The 16,638-nt window shown below is 41.2% G+C and overlaps 1 protein-coding gene across 4 annotated transcripts in view; it reads left to right on the top strand.

Moving 5' to 3' along the window:
- Nucleotides 1-16,638, top strand: part of CDYL (chromodomain Y like) — a 244,528-nt gene that overhangs the window by 156,842 nt on the left and 71,048 nt on the right. For 2 of the 4 annotated variants that reach the window (XM_029944260.1, XM_029944261.1), the window contains one exon: nucleotides 13,301-13,967. In XM_029944260.1, coding sequence (XP_029800120.1) covers nucleotides 13,301-13,967 — 667 coding nt within the window. Of the gene's footprint in view, nucleotides 1-8,851; nucleotides 8,909-13,300; nucleotides 13,968-16,638 lie in introns of those variants that run through there. The other 2 variants (XM_029944262.1, XM_029944263.1) reach the window with 2 other exon arrangements.

Raw genomic sequence — 16,638 nt, 5'->3', positions numbered from 1 at the left:
CCCTGGGTCTATGACCTGAGCCAAAATCAAGGATGCTCAACCGTCTGAGCTACCCAGGGCCCCTGAGGTGACTCTTGATTACTCAGAGCAGGTTGTAGGGACCTACTGTGTATATACATCCTGCAGACAATTAGCCCTACTATGAGAGCCGTAGAAAGAGCAGTAGGAAATTTGTCCCTAACTTTCTCTGAAGTGAACAGTAAAAATGCCTTGGCCCTAGGAGATCAAGCCAGCCTCAACTCACTGGCCAGGGTTGTGTAGAAGCTAGAATTGTTCTGGATTTCCTCCTTGTGGGCTAAGGCAGAGTTCATGCAGTTACTAATGTGTCCTGTCATACCTGTATTAATGGCCCAGAACAAGAGGAAAAATCAGTTCAGAAACTTAAAAGAAAAAGCCATGTGGCTTTCTGAGATAGATCCTCATAGTTTATGGGCTTTGTTCAGCCAGCTGGGTCCAGGAAACTGGAGGCATGGTTACAGACAGGACTGCAGGGTAGCTCATTTTGATGCTTAGAGTCCTGTGGATAGTAGCTTTAATTAAATGTTGTATGAAACAAATTGAATGGATTGATCCTGGCCTTTAATGTTCAAATTGATCACAGCAGCTGATGGAGTGGTATACTCGGGAAAATTTGCCAGAAGCCAAGACACCCTGAATGTACAGGGTGGATACTTTGGGGGGACAGTTCTCAAGGGGTCTCTTACAATTCCATATGTCTTGGGAACAGAGACTGCATTTGTTCTGGATGGTCTTCTCAGTAATGTTGGTATAGCAAACAGTCTTGGGGACAAAGATAGTCTCTTTCTTCAGACATTAGGGTCGATTTGCTTACAGCTTGGGATGATCAAGGTAGCCCAGGCATCCTAACTACTGTGACAGATTTTGGTTCCCCCAAGCTAAGAACTGCTCTCCTGTCTTGCACCCACTAGATGAGCATTTGTCACGTGGTCCTCTTTATATTGTCCTGTAGGAAATGAGACTCCAGTAACCGGTACAAGCAAATGCTGACACTCTGACTAATGCTACTGCTCTGAGTAATAAAGTATTTCTTCTCTAATGAGTCTTGTCTTCTACCAGCATCCATGAAAATGTCAAAAGTTAAGTTGGCAGGTTGTGCAAATAGGTAAAATTTTCAGGTAAAAACTCTCCTTGTTATTGGAGATCTATTGCAAAAAAATTCCTCCAGCTCTTGTTTCTTTGAAATGATCTTTAAATACCTGTCTTTCTTTAAGAAGCTTTTATGAGTTTAATTCATGTACCAAAACAGTTCACCCATTTAAATTGTACAATATGGTGGCTCCTTGTTTATACAGTGTTGCATCTATTGCCACAGTCAGCTGTAGAACATTTTCTTCTCTTCAGGAAGAAACCCATATCCGTTAGCTATCACCTGCTTCTAAACCCACCTCCATGGCCTTCTCTGCCCACCATTGACCCCAACTCGTGTCCTGAGCAACAACTAATTTGTTTTCTGTCTCTAAAGTCACTTATTCTGGACATTTCTTAGATATGGAACCATATAATATATGGCCTTTTGTGACTGGCTTCTTTGACTTAGCATAATGTTTTCAAGATTCATCCATACTGTAGTATGTGATAAGTATTTTTTAATTGCTGAGTAATATTCCCTCATATTGACATATACATACTATTTGGTTTATCCATTCATCAGTTAGTGAACTTTCGCATTGTTTATTCCTTTTTACTACTGTGAATGATGCTGCTATAAACATTTACATACAAGTTTGGCCAGCGACAAAAGTTTTCTGTCTCTTGAGTAGATACCTAAAAGTGAAATCGCTGGGTCATGTGGTAACTCTGTATTTAACTTTAGGAGGATCTGACAGATAGTTTTTACAAAATAGCTGCAACAATTTACATTCCCATTTGCAGCATTTAAGGGTTTCATTTCCTCTACATACTTGCTAACACTTAACGTTTTTTTTTTATATAGTCACCCTTAGTGGTTATGAAGTGGTATCTCATTGTGGTTCTGACATGCATTTCCCTGAAGGAAGGTGGTATTGAACATCTTTTCATGTGCTTATTGCCCATTTGTATATCTTCTTGGGGAAATGTCTGTTCTAGTCCTTTGCCATTGTTAAACAGGCTTATCTTTTTATTCTTTTGTATTGTCCATACAAGTCTCTTATAGGTATAGTTTACAAAAATTTTCTCCCATTCTGTGGGTTGTCTTTTTACTTACTTGGTGGTGTCCTTTGAAATACACAAGTATTTCATATTCATGTCCAGTTTATTCTTTCTTTTGCTTTTGGTGTCCTATCTTAGAACCCATTGCCTAATCTAGGAGCACAATGATTTACACCAATGTAAATCTTACATTTACTTACACCAATGTAAACTCTTCTTCTAAGAGATTAATAACTTTAACTCCTATATAGATCTTTGATCCATTTGAATTAAATTTTTTATATGATATGAGGTAGGAGTCCAACTTGATTTGTTTGAAAATCAACACAGTTCTTTCCCTTCATTGAATGGTCTTGACACACTTGTAGAAAACCATTTGACCCTACATATAAGGCTTTATTTCTGGTTCTTTTGTATTCCAGGGTCTCTTTGTCTGTATGGCAGTTTCACACTATTTTGATTATCAGTGATTTGTAGTAAGTTTTGACATCCAGAAGTGTGAGTCTAACTTTGTTGTTGTTGTTGTTGTTTAAGATTGTTGTTCTTCCTTTTGAAGGCCCATTCTGAGTCCCTTGCAATTCCATATAGATTTTAGGATCTGCATACCAATTTCTGCAGAGAAATCAGCTGGACTTTTAGTAGAGGTTGCATTGAATCTTTAGGTCAGTTTGGAAAATACAGTAAAAGTAATATTGTTATGTATCCTGATCCATAAACCTGCAATTTCTTGCCATTCAGTTAGGTCTTTAATTTCTTTCAACAGTGTTTTCTAAACGGAATGTTTCTGTTCTGTGTAACAGCCTTGAATCTTTTATGTTAAATTTATTCCTAAGTATTTTTTCTTTTCAGTGCTATTGTAGCTGGACCTGTTTTCTTTATCATATCTGGTTTGATCTTTGCTGCTATGTGCAATGGATTCAAGGTACTATATACAATTTATTTTTGTATATTGATTTTGTATCCTGTAATCTTGCTGAACTCATTTGTTAGTTCTAATAGTTTTTATTGGACTCCTTAACATTATTCTGTATAGTTCACATCATTTGCAAGTACTTCTTCTTTTTCAGTCTGGGTGCTTTTTTATTTCTTGCCTAATTAACCTGCTAGAACCCTAGTACAGTGTCACATAAAGTGGCAAGAACAGACATTCTTATTTCTGATCTTCGCGAGGAAGGCATTCAGTCTTCCACTATTGTGTGTGATGTTAGCTATGTGGTTCTTGTAGATGTCCTTTATCAGGTTAAGGAAGTTTCTGCTATTTCTCGTTTCTTGAGTGTTTATTGTGAGGACGTATTGAATTTTCTCAAGTGCTTTTTCTGCATCTATTGAAATGAGATGTGATATTTTTCCTTTTTATTCTACTGATATGTATTATATTACATTATAATACATTAATTAATTGATTTTCAAACATTAAATCACCCTTGCATTTCTGGGATAAATCCTTCTTTACCATGATCTTTTTAACCATATTGCTGAATTCAACTCTCTAGTATTTTGCTGAGGATTTTTGTGTCTACACTTATAAACCAATATCTCTGGCTTTCTTTTCTCATTATGTCTTGGCTTTGGTATCAAGGTAATACTGGTCTCATGGGAAGAGTTGAGAAGTGTTCTCTCTTCTGCTTATTGGAAGAGTTGGTCTTGATCTTTTCTTTAAAAACTTGGTAGAACTCACCCGAGAAGCTGTCTGGTCCTGTGCTTTTCTTTGTGGGAAGTTATTTTTTAAATAACTTTATTTTTTTTAATTCAGTCTTTTTAAAGTCAGTTTCAGGAATTGCTTTCTTTCCTGGAATTTTCACATTTCCTCCTAAGTTATCCAAATTGTTGGCATACAATTGATGATGTTATAATTATTTTTATTTCTGTACTATTGGTAGTTCCTTCTTTCATTTCTGATTTTAGTAATTCATTGTCTTTTTCTTGATAACTTAAGTTTGTTCAGTTTTGTTGATGTTTTCAAGGAAACTTGGTTTTGTTGGAGTTTTTTTTATATTGCTTTTCTAGTCTTTGTTCCATGAAATTGTACTCCAGTACTTATTATTTCCTTCCTTTTGCATTCTTTGGGTTTGATTTGCTCTTTTTCCAGTGTCTTAAGGTGGATGGCTAGGTTATTGATTTAAAATTTTTCTTCTTTTTCAGTGTAGGTATTTACAACTATAAATTTCCCCTTATCACTGTATATTGTGTTTTTGTCTTAATTTATCTTGAGATATTTTCTGATTTCCCTTGTGATTTTTCATTTGTCCCACAGTGGTGAAAGACTCAAGTTTTTCTATTAATTTTCATTTTCATTCCATTTTATTGGCGATAATACTTTGAATGCTTTCTGTCCCTTCAAGTTTATTGAGGCTCATGTTATGAGGTGGCATATGGTCTTTGCTGGGGAATATTCCAGATGTGCTTGAGAAGAATTGTATGCTCTTGTTGAGTAGAGTATTCCCCGGATGTCTGCTAGATGTAGTTTGTATATGGTAGTGTTTATGGCTTCTGTGTCCTTGCTGATCTTCTATTTACTCTACCCATTATTGAGAATTGAAGTGGGAATTGAAGTCTCTCCAACTCTAACTGCCAAATCGTCATTTCTCTTTTCACTCTTTGTCAGTTTTAGCCTTGTGTATTTTTGTTGGCTTTGTTATTAGGTATGCTTGTAACTATTGTATATTTCTATATGTTAACAGATCCACCTGTACAACTACACATGTATTGTCTTATACAATTGCTTTTTAAGTAAGAAGAATGCAGAAAATTATGCATTTTAAACTTTTACAATTACATAATTATCTTTACCAGTCCTCTTTTGTTTTTTATGTGTGAATTCTGGTTTATCTTCTTACAGCCTGAAGAACTTCCTTAGGTATTTTTTTGTAAAGTATGTCTTCTAGTAACCAAAGTTTGGTTTTATTTATCTGGGAGTATATTTATTTTGTTTTCATTTTACTGGGAAGAGGTGGCTTGTAGACTTATTTTTTAGAGCAGTTTTAAGATTCACAGCAAAATTGAGCAGGAAGAACAGAGTGTTCCCACCTACTTCCTGCCCCTATGCAGGAGCAACCTCCTCCATGGTCATGGACATCCCCAAGCACAGTGGTGCGTTTGTTACAATTGATGAACCTACAGCAACAATTCATATCACACAAAGTCCATAGTTTACACTAGGGTTCACTTTTAGTATTGTACATTCTGTGGGTTTTGACAAACCTATAATGACATTTGCCTACCATTAAAGTATCATAGAGGATAATTTCAGTGGTCTAAGTGGCCTGTGTGCTCCACCTGTTCACCCCTTCTTCCAGACTAACCCAGACAAGACACTGATCTTGTTATAGTCTCTATAGTCTTACCTTTTCCAGAATGTCCTACAGTTGGAATCACACATTTTTGAGAGATAGTGTTGCTGGATATCAGTTTCTTTGTTGACGTTGTTTTAAGTACTTTGAATGTTTTCCCACTGCCCTTTGCCTCCATTATTTCTTGTAAGTCGATCTTACTAGAGTTCCCTTGTAACTGAGGGGTTATTTCTCTCTTGCTGCTTCCAGATTTTCCCTTTGCCCTGACTTTTGGGTATTTTGACCATGTTGTATATTTCTGGATCTCTGCATTTATCCTCCTTGGAGTTTGTTGAGGTTCCTGGTTGTGTAAGTTAGTGTTTTTCAGTAAACTTGGGAAGTTCTCAGCCATTTTTTCAAGTGTTTTTCTGCTTCTTTCCTTGAATCCCATTGTACATATATTAGTGTACATTTGCATGTCTCACATTTCTTGTGGTTCCGTTCATTTTCTTCATTCTGTTTTCTCTCTGGTCTTTGTATCACATAATTTCTATCCATCTTTTTTTCCACTTGATCGATTCTTTTGCCAATTCAAATCTGTTAAACATCCATAATTAAAAAGTTTTTCCTTTTAGTCATTGTACAGTTCAACTCCAGAATTTCCCTTTGGTTCTTTTTGCAGTTCTGGTTCATTAATGATATTCTTTGATACAATATTGTCTTCATTTGACTTCCTTAAGCATTGTGCCTTTATTCAAAGTCTTTGTTTGCTATACCTGCCATCCCTCCTTCTCACAAACAGTTCCTTTTGTCTGTTTTCCCCCATGTATGGGTCACTGTGCCTTTGTCTTTTTTTTTTTTTTTTTTTTGAAAACTGGACATTTTACATTATATAATTGCAGCAGTTCTGGATACTGGTTCCTCTTCTCCCTTTCTGGGACTTCTTTTTGTTGCTATTTGCTTGTTTGTTTTATAACTTGGCTAGACTGTTTTAGTGAAATTTGTTACCCCTACTCTCTGAAGTCTTCCATGTGACTCCTCAGTGGACACACAGTCTTGGGCAAGTGCATAGTTAGTTATCTTGGGATAACATGGCTTCAGTGGGGCTCTCTGGCCATCTTCTTTCCTGATTCTCCAAGATGCTAGCTTTATTTGGTATTAGACTTAGCACAATAGACTCCACTGGTTACTGGCTGGTCAGTCTGTTGTTTTTTTACAGTGCTTGGTGCATTAATTGTTCATAGTCTGATCCAGTTAAATTTGGGCTGAGGTAGTTTTTGAGGCCAGTCTTTGAGATTTGTTCCTAACCTAGAAGGGTTCTTAGCTGGATTTCTCTGGTGACTAGAAGAGTTATAGTTTAGCTTGTTGTTCTGCATTATCATTTTCAAGAGCATTTTTGGGTTTAAACTTACCCATACTCTGTTTCAAACAAAGTCAGTTATTTTGGGGAACAGCTCTCTTATGGAATACCTCTCCCCTCAGGGCAAACTCTCTGAACCACTTGTCTGGCTGCTGGGTAGAGTGGTAGCCTCTGGTCTTCTCAGCTTGCCTCTCCCAATATAGAACCTCCCCCCTAAGAGTGACTTGTGGCAAAATTGGTCAAAGTCCCCAGTATTTTTGCCCGGTTACCCCTGGGATAGAGCCTCCTTATGAATAGGGGTTAGGGAGAGGAAAGGAACCCCTGGCCTGTCAGTCATACTCATCAGGGATTTTTACTGGTTTTCCTTTGGGAGAGGAGAAATGCTCGTGGCCGGTCTCTCCTAGAGATATGATAAGCCTTGATTGAGAGCTAAGATGGAGAGAGAATCTGTATTCTTTGTTTCCCAGAGGTCCCAGTGAGCTCCTGTCACACTGAACTAGAGGGTAGATGGGGAAGGAGGTAGGTCGTGGCTCACGTGTCATAGACTTTCTCTGTTCTTAACGAGTGTTAATAGATTTTCTTGAATAAATGTTCTTCCATTTGCTCCATGGCTTTAGGACAATTTCCAGAGACCTCAGGATTTTGTGACTTTTTTTTTCTTTTTTCCTTTGTTGTGATAGTTAGTGTTCATGTGTGGGCTAAAGTGTTTGTTTGGTTTGAGAGTGTGTTTACAGAGCTCCTTACTTACTCTGCCATCCCAGAAAGGGAACTCTGCCTTTGCTTTTGAACCATATTGTTTTAGATCTAGAATTCTGAGTTCACAGGATTTTCCCTTCAATGGTTTGTCCTCTGGCCCCCATGGTTGTAGTCCTGTCTGTAATGTCTCCTCCTGCCCTCTACCCACTGGTTGGCTGGTGGTGGCCTTATCTTGGTTTGTTTAAGTTAGACCGTGGTGTTCATTGCTATGGTTTATGCTGAACCCCTGCTTTCCTTTAAGAATCTGGAATTTTGATACGTGCTAGCCAGAGGATGCCTCTGTGGCCAGCCTCCAAGAAAAAACCCCGGGCAGGAAGTCCTTAATGAGCTTCTCTGGTAGACAGCATTTTGCATGTGCTGTGACATCTTGTTGCTGGAGGAACGAAGCGCATCCTGTCGGAGTCCCCTGGGAGAGGACCCTTGCGAGCTCGTGCTCTCTCCGACTTTCCCGCACACGCTTTTCCCTTTGCTCACTTTGTTTAGTGTCCTCCCACTGTGTTTAATCAGAGCCATGAGTTCTCCCAGTGAATCCTCAAACTGGGCGCCTCCAACACACCAATTGCTGCTCTCCACGAGCCTGGTCTGATAGTCCAGGAGCACGCCAGGGATTTGAGGGTGTTTATAAAGCTGTTTTGGGGACCCTCCTCCTGGGGGCCCCTCCTGTGTGTGATCTGTCCAACTCCTGACTGCCCTCTGACACCGAAGCCTGAAAGACTGCACTTTCTGCCCGAGCCCTCCCAGCCACTTGGGGAGTGCAGAAGCCCTGGGCTGCTCTTGTTTCAAGGGTCTGTCCCCTCAGTGTCTACCAGCTTTTGGTTCCTTTACCGTGTTGTCACATATTTATAGTATTCCTTTATTTCTGGCAGTAGAACTGTCTGCCTGTGTTTTTAATAGTTAACAAATGTTCTTCGTAATTCAGGCAACTTTTCCTATTCTTAACAGTAAACACTACTTTTCAAATGGCTGGTGAAACACTCATCTTCCTCACTTAAAGAGCTGTTGCTAATATTGCACTTCAGGTCAACTAACTAGAATTTAAATATAAATAAAAATGTGAAAAGAAATAAAGAGCTGTTGCTTTTCAGAGGTCCACTAGAATTCCTTGCTAAAAGCAGGGTTCTGTTTATTCATTTTTTACATAGTAATGCTGTTGTTTCAAATTTCCCAGCCATTGGGGTAAGACCCAAGCCTGAGGAAAGCTATCAGCCTCTCTTGTGGCGTCACTTATCCTGGCAGCCTGCTCCCACTGGTCTGGGGAGGAATCACAGCAAGTACCAGCAAGCAGCAGCATCTTGCTGACAGAGTTATCGATGATGATACAATGTGCCTAACTTTTCCTACTGTGATTATTTTGCAACTTGGGTCTTTTCTTGTAAGTTAATAGATTTGCATGCCTTGTCCTGATACTTTTCTAGGCCGTTTGGCATTTTCTGTAACAACAGCAGTTACTCTTTCTTCCTACTCTTCCTGAGCTCTTTAACCATTTTGGGCTTCTTTGTGGGTTTTTGTTTCCTGTATTGGTGAACCTGTTGTCCATCTGGCTTCTGCAACCCGGTAGCACATTTCAGCACATTCACGGGGCCACAGCTACCAGGATGTGCTCTGAGGTAGGTGAAGTGGGTTCAGTGTTTATAATGATGCTTTTTGGTTAATTTCACTGTTCTTCAAACCATCAGGGGACATTGTAATGTTAAGGAAAGCCTTACTCTACTTGTGTCACATCTTGGCTTTTTGGGTTGAGTTTTAGAAGGGAATGTTAACAAAAAGAACTTTGGTGAGTTTACATCCTACCAGTAGTCAAAGGAGGCTATTGTGATTTGGATTCACCAGAATTTTGCAGCACTTGTGATTGTGGGTAATGCAGCAAAACAATCTAAGTAGTTTGGATGCAATTTTCATGTCTTTCTTCATTTTGTCTTGGTTTTTAAGAATCTTAGTCGAACTTCTATACTGATGTAATGTTTGTTTTTTATAAAATTCTTTGCACTGAAATTCTGTAACTAGAAGTGAATACTTGGCATATACTTTGAGATAGACTGTTCATTGATACTAGTTTTCATAAACAGCTATGTTGGTAGGGAGAGGAAAGACTCACACAGAAGGGACTGAAAATCCTAAGGAAGATTTATTTGTTTCTTTTGTGATCAAGGTTTTCCTCCCTTGCCACCATAAAAGTGCTTTGGAAATTATTTTAGGCTTAGTGTTATGGTAAATTTTTTTTTTTAAATTCAGGCAGTGCCTTTTTGTGGGAGACTATTTTAGCCACTCAGATTAGGAATCAGCAGGACTTTACCTTTAAGCTTTCAAAGGGGAAAGAAGGACATATGTCCCTGAATGAAGGGGAGAGGGTGTCATGTACCCAATTTAGTGTAAGATTGTTATTAGAAGACTGGTGGTCACTGGCCCAAACCTCCCTACCCTGAGTCCAGTGCCCAGAGTGACACCTCCAGACCTGCCACTTGAAAGGCATGCTTGCCAGCTCCTTGTCAGCCACACACGTCTGGTCGGTGGGCAAACTGTGTTCCCCCATGAGAATTAGTAGGACCACAGTCTGTACCCTGAATGTCCTATGTCCTGTGGCTTTCTCACAGTCTAACGCAGGGGTCAGCAAACTATGACTTGGCAGGTTAACTTAAAGAGTCGTGTTTCAATAGTTGAAAAAGAATGAAAAGGTTAATATTTCATGACACATGAAAATTACAAAATTCTACCTTCAGTGTCCATAAATAGAATTGTTTTGTTTTTAATGCCTCCTCATTTACATGATTCTTGTGGCTGTTTTGCGCTGCAGCTAGAGTTCAGTGGCTGGGAGCCCATATGGTCTGTGTGCCCCTCACCTGAAGTTTGCCAACCCCCAGTTCCCTAATGTGTCCCTCATTACTGCGTTCCTTCAGTGTCTAACCAAAGTCTCACCACTGTGTACGCCTGAAACACAGCACATTCAGCGCCACAGCCCTTAAGAGAGCGGCAGGCTGGTAGGGACTGGCAAGTGCAGGCTCCCATGGGTTACAGCCCTAGAGCGGAAACACCAGTGATACATGGAGAGGAGGCGCAAGGGTCTCATCCTGCATCACTAGACCCCTCTTCTGCTTTAAGGAAAATGGGGTGCTCTCGCTGGTTTAGCATACACTTGACCCTTGAACGGCATGGCTTTGAACTGCACGCATCCTCTTACATGTGGATTTTTTCCTATATATGCAGAACTGTAAATGTATTTTTTATTCGTGGGATTTTCTTAACACTTTCTTAACATCTTCTTTTCTCTAGTTTATGCTAGGAATACAGTGCTGAATGCACAAAGTATGTGTAAATCAACAGTGTATGTTATTGGCAAGGCTGCCAATCATCAGTGAGCTATGAGTAGTTTTTGAAGAGCCAAACATTATATGCAGAGTTTTGCTGCCTTAGACATGGGGGTCGGTGCCCCTAACTCCTCTGTTGAAGGGTCAGCTGTATTTCATGCTTCTAGGACAGAAACTGACTCAAAGAAAGTACTAAAATGTAGTTTTCTCTTAAGAGACAATCTCTTTACCTTTTGTCTTAAAAACTTTTAAGCTAGAGGTGCCTGGGTGGCTCAGTCAATTAAGCACCTGACTTTGGCTCAGGTCATGATCTCACAGTTTGTGGGTTAAAGCCCCGCATCGGGCTCTGTGCTGACAGCTAGCTCAGAGCCGGGAGCCTGCTTCGGATTCTGTGTCTCCCTCTCTCTCTGCCCCTCCTCTGCTCACACTGTCTCTCTCTCCTTCAAAAATAAATAAACATTTTAAAAAATTCAAAACAAAAAGCTTTAAGCTATTTCTGCTGTGAAATTGATTTGTGTAGAATTTTCCAGAAATGCATCTTACCTGGAAATACTTAAGTCTTTATACATAACTTTTCACAAGCAATGGACCAAGAAAAGAATTACTTTCAAAGCTTTTCATCCTGTCTTATGGACTATGTGGACTTGCATATGCAGATCAGATATTAGTTATTAGTTAATAATCTACAGAGGGTATTAGTTACCTCTGTAGAGATTTGTTAGGTATGAAATCTGCCACCTGCTGTAACAAGGCCTTTCTATATCCTTAATCCTTTTTGCACAGAAGCAATGATGTGTATTTAATTTTAGGCTTTTCTGTAGTTAAGGGCTTTAATTCCCTATATCCCAGGCAGACATTGGAGAGTTCTTTTGAGGGGGGTGGATTTTAAGAGTACGGGAAGTGACGTGGTAAGGTACTCTCCCATTCTCCAGAAGTGTCTATAGTTGTACTCGAAATTAGCCTCTGTTAATTTGGAATGTTGGAGAACTAGATAGACCCTTATGTCATCTGACCTGACCTGTAAGTTTGCCAGAAATTTATTATGTTCGTGGTAATTGATGGGCTTAGACCTTGCACTCTTAATTAAAGAGCCACTCTATGACTGTAGGCCTTTCCCTACAAGGTACAGAGATGTGTGCTGCCACAGGGGGAGTGGGCTGATGGTTTTTATGCTAACTAGAGAGTTTACAACAGATACTCAGTATTTCCTTTATCACATGGGAGGTATTATGTCGGATATATTTCATACATGAGAATCATGGAAGATCTCCCATTTACACTTAAGAATGTTAAGGTACTGAGATGCCTGGATGGCTCACTCAGTTGAGTCTTCTGCTCAAGTCATGATCCCAGGGTCATGAGATCAAGCCCTGCAGTGGGGTCCATGCTGAGTGGGGAGCCCGCTTGAGAGTCCCTCTCTCTCCCTCAGCCCCTTCCCTGCTTGCTCACACATGCTCTTTTTCTAAATCAAAGTAAAATAAAATAATAAAATAAAAATAATGTTAAGGTAGTAGAATTGGTCACAGTAATAATCTTTCATGGCAGATTCATAAATTTGTGTGAATTCATAAGCTGGATATGGGATGTATTGGGGTGCCTGAGTGGCTTGGTTGGTTGAGCATCCAACTTGATTTCGGCTCAGGTCGTGATCCCAGGGTCATGAGATTGAGCCCTGCGTTGGGCTCCATGCTGAGTGTGGAGCCTGCTTAAGATTCTCTATCTTCCTCTCCCCCACTCATGCTTGCATGCTACCTCTACCCCCTCCTCTGTTTTTCTCTCTCTCTCAAATAAAAAAAATACAAATAAAAGAAAAAAGATATGAGATATTGACCATCAAATTCAAAGATAAACAGCATCTTCCTTTGAAAGTGTTAGTATAAAATTAGTTCAAACCAAAATTTGAAGATAAATAACTGACTGTTCCAGTCTATTTTGTTACCAATAGAGCATCACATTTTTTACCTTTTTCAGTTTTAACCAAGTGCTTTTAAATGCTGCTTACAATACTGACTGCGTATCCTTGGCCCTGGGCCCTGGGCAGCTACCTGCATTTAGCACAGCCCGGCTAATGCGTGAGTGCCTGCCACTGGTACCCTAGGGTGACCAGGCAGAGGGCTGTGGGTGTCAAGTCCTGTGCCATTGTAACTGGACACCAACTCAGGTGGTCCGTGTTTCAGATAAAAATAAAAAGAGCCCCCTTTGAATCACAGAAAAATAAGCTTCCTAATGTACCTCCATATATTCTGGGCATAAAATTTTAGCATTTTGTCTGACTTAACTTCAACAAAATTACTAAAATACCGAATGTTCTGTTCTTCATTGTCAGATGATTTTAGCATAGGGAAGAGGGGGTCATTTTCCTTATGTGTTGTGGTTTTTCTTATTTTTGATGCTTCCTTATTAACCCTGCACTTTTTTCCAGATGATATGTTTACACTTCTTTCTTTTCTGTTGACAAACAGGTCGAAAGGATTGTTGACAAAAGGAAAAATAAAAAAGGGAAGACTGAGTATCTGGTTCGGTGGAAAGGCTATGACAGCGAGGATGACACCTGGGAGCCTGAGCAGCACCTTGTCAACTGTGAGGAGTACATCCACGATTTTAACAGACGTCACACTGAAAAGCAGAAAGAAAGCACACTACCCAGAACAAACAGGACCTCTCCAAACAATGCCAGGAAACAGATCTCCAGATCCACCAACAGCAGCTTTTCCAAGACCTCTCCTAAATCACTAGTGCTTGGCAAAGACCACGAGTCCAAAACCAGTCAGCTGTTTGCTGCCAGCCAGAAATTCAGGAAAAACACAGCTCCATCTCTCTCAAACCGGAAGAATATGGACCTAGCAAAATCAGGTATAAAGATACTCGTGCCTAAGAGCCCCATTAAGAGCAGGACCGCAGTGGACGGCTTTCAGAATGAGAGCCCTGAGAAACTGGACCCCGTCGAACAGGGTCAGGAGGACACAGTAGCACCAGAAGTGGCCGCCGAAAAGCCGGTCGGAGCTTTACTGGGCCCCGGTGCAGAGCGAGCTAGAATGGGCAGCAGGCCCCGAATACACCCATTAGTGCCTCAGGTGTCTGGCCCTGTGACTGCGGCCATGGCCACGGGATTAGCTGTTAACGGAAAAGGTGAGTGTCCAGGCGAGCTGCTCAGTGGGCAGCATCCCTGTCGATGGCCACGGGCTGTTACTCAGCATGCTGGTGACTTCCACAGGGTGGTCCTGGTCCGGAGAGCGGGCCAATGAAAGTCTGGGGACTCTGCAGTCTGTTTCTAACGGACGCTCGCTGGAGCTGTGAGAGATGCTGCGGCCTCTTTCTTCACTCGAAGCCTTTGGCATTTGTGTCTTAAGTCAGCTCTCGCGGTGTGTTCAGTGTGCGTCTACACACCATACCACCACACTGACCTGCTTTAAAAGGCATCTCCCTCTAAATTGGTTATGCTCAGTAGTTTTCCTTTATAGCAAGTTTCTTTGTGAACATTTATGCATCTCAGACACTGAGCCTCATGTTCAAGGTCCATCTGTTCAGGGTCAAAGTGGGACCCATATTGATTAGAAGCCTGATCCTTATTTTGCTAACCCATCCACATGACCAGAAATGCCTCTCAGTGGAGGTACAATTCACCATATAGAACCTTCGGGATTTGGGCTTTTGTTCTCTGTGCCAGTCAACTGTTTGGATTCCATGGTCCCTTTTACAGAACAGGAGTCTGTTCAACAGGGGTGGTAGTCCCTGTTTCGTTTCTACCTCTGCTCTTGGATTCTGCAGCTTACTTGGTTGCACCGCGGCCTCCCCAGCTTCTGAGACTGCGCAGCTGGGATTAGCATGGACACCTTCCATCCCTTTGCTTCCCCCGTGCCTCGGCCAGCCACCCATCATGACAGAATTCGGTTACGGGTTTCTCTACTGCAAGCCCCACTAGCTTTTCCTCACTTGGGGCCCTGGTCATTTCTTACCTGCTGTAGCTTTCTCACTGGTCTCCCTGCTTCCTGCCTTTTGACACTTCCCATCCATTTTCTATAATTCTTGGACGGGAGGGGCATCCCCGCCACCATTCTGACCATACCACTGTTGCTGTAGTTCGCAGGCACGCTCCTGAGTCTCTGCTTGGCACCCCCTGCCCTCTCAGCTCCCTCTCTCTGTGTCGGCACTCCTGCTGTCCTCTGCCAGGAGCATCATGCCTCCCCTGCTCCTCAGCCACCCCAGGACCTCCCACTCCGCCTCTGATTCAGGGCCCGCCTGCTCCTGTGTCCTCCGGTCTCCTATGCTGTCCCTGCCCTCTGCGTGGCAGAACTTAACTTGGTCTATCTGCGTGTCTCCCTCACCTCACCCTTAGTAGAACAAGAGAAAACAATGTTGGTTTGGAGGAGGGGAACTTATTTCCCTCTAAAGAGAAGTTTTCACCTGAGACATTGCCCTGACCATCTTGGTGTGGTGCATCAACAAGTTTTGGCTGAGAAGTTTGTGTAGCAATGAGGAAACAGAAATCCCTTTGGACAGTAAATTGCCATCTGGCTGATGTTTTCCAGAAAGCACACTTTACCCAAATGCTGCTTTTCTTCCATATTCCAGAATGTTTGCCCTCACGTGGTACTTGTATGAGCTTGTTTACCGAGTTGACTTCTCAATCTGTTAGCCTGCTCATGGACACAGTTTTCCTTTACGTCGTTATAAATGAAGGATTGTAGAGGTTCAGAGCAGAGGGACTTTATCAGCCATCTGATTGTGTGCTCCCTTTCACAGCGAGGGGAGTGAATCCAAGGAGATTGTGATGTTCAGAGAGAACTGAAGGCAGAGATAGAATCAACATGTTTTTTAATTCCTACTCCTGTGTTCGCACCATTTCTTGCTGCATCCACTAGACCAGGAACATGGACTTCTCTCTATTGATTACTCAAGGCCAGGTCCTGTGCTGGGCCCTCGCAGATAAGGGCAGGGCATGGCAACCAGCCCACGTGCCTTTCCTATGGCCTGCAAGCTAAGAGTGGTTTTTATACTTTCTAATGTTTGGGAAAATATCAAAAGGAATAATATTTAATGACATGAAAATATAAGGAATCCAAATTTTTGTGTCCACTAAATAAAGTTTTATTGGAATGCAGCCACATTCATTCATTCACTTACGGTCTGTGGCTGCTTTCTAGTTACGACGACGGAGTTGAATCGTTATGACAGAGACTGGACTGTATGGCCAGCAAAGCTGAAAAAATTGACAATCTGGCTCTTTACAGAAAAAGTTTGCTAAGTCATAGTCCGAGGGTAGTATATTTGGAAAGTAAAGGGACACAGAAGACTTAGGAGATCTGTGGTTCCCCAACAAAAGTTTTGTGTATGTACATTTTTATGGGCAAGGGGGGGGGGTAGGCATGACTTTCAAAACTATCTTGGCCCTTTAAGTTTCCCCATTCTGTTTTTACCACAGTTATGCAGACTTGGCTTCTCTCAAGAAAGCCTTCAGTTTTGTATAAAATGAGGATATTGGCTTCTATTTAAATAAGGAGTTAGTAATTTCCTTTTTTATTACTCTTCCCATGTCATAAATTTTTTAAATGTCCATAAAGGTTGCTTTGCTTAAAATCACCAAGGACGTGTAAGCATAAAATCTCAATTATTTAATCTTGTTCTATGAAGTTAGGCAGATTGATTGGGATGGCAGTAACACTGGGTTTCCAAGGCCCTCGTGACCTCCTTCCTCTCCTGACCCTGAGTCCCACATTACTGTTGAGAGCACGCTCTCCACTTAGATCAGAGGAAGAATAGAAGCCACTCGGGAATGTTTTAGACAGTGGTAAATGATGTC

Source organism: Suricata suricatta, chromosome 7 (genome assembly GCF_006229205.1).
Source record: "Suricata suricatta isolate VVHF042 chromosome 7, meerkat_22Aug2017_6uvM2_HiC, whole genome shotgun sequence".
Classification (NCBI taxonomy): domain Eukaryota; kingdom Metazoa; phylum Chordata; class Mammalia; order Carnivora; family Herpestidae; genus Suricata; species Suricata suricatta.
The sequence above is the reverse complement of the archived record's forward strand: the minus strand, read 5'-3'. Positions and strand labels throughout refer to the sequence as shown.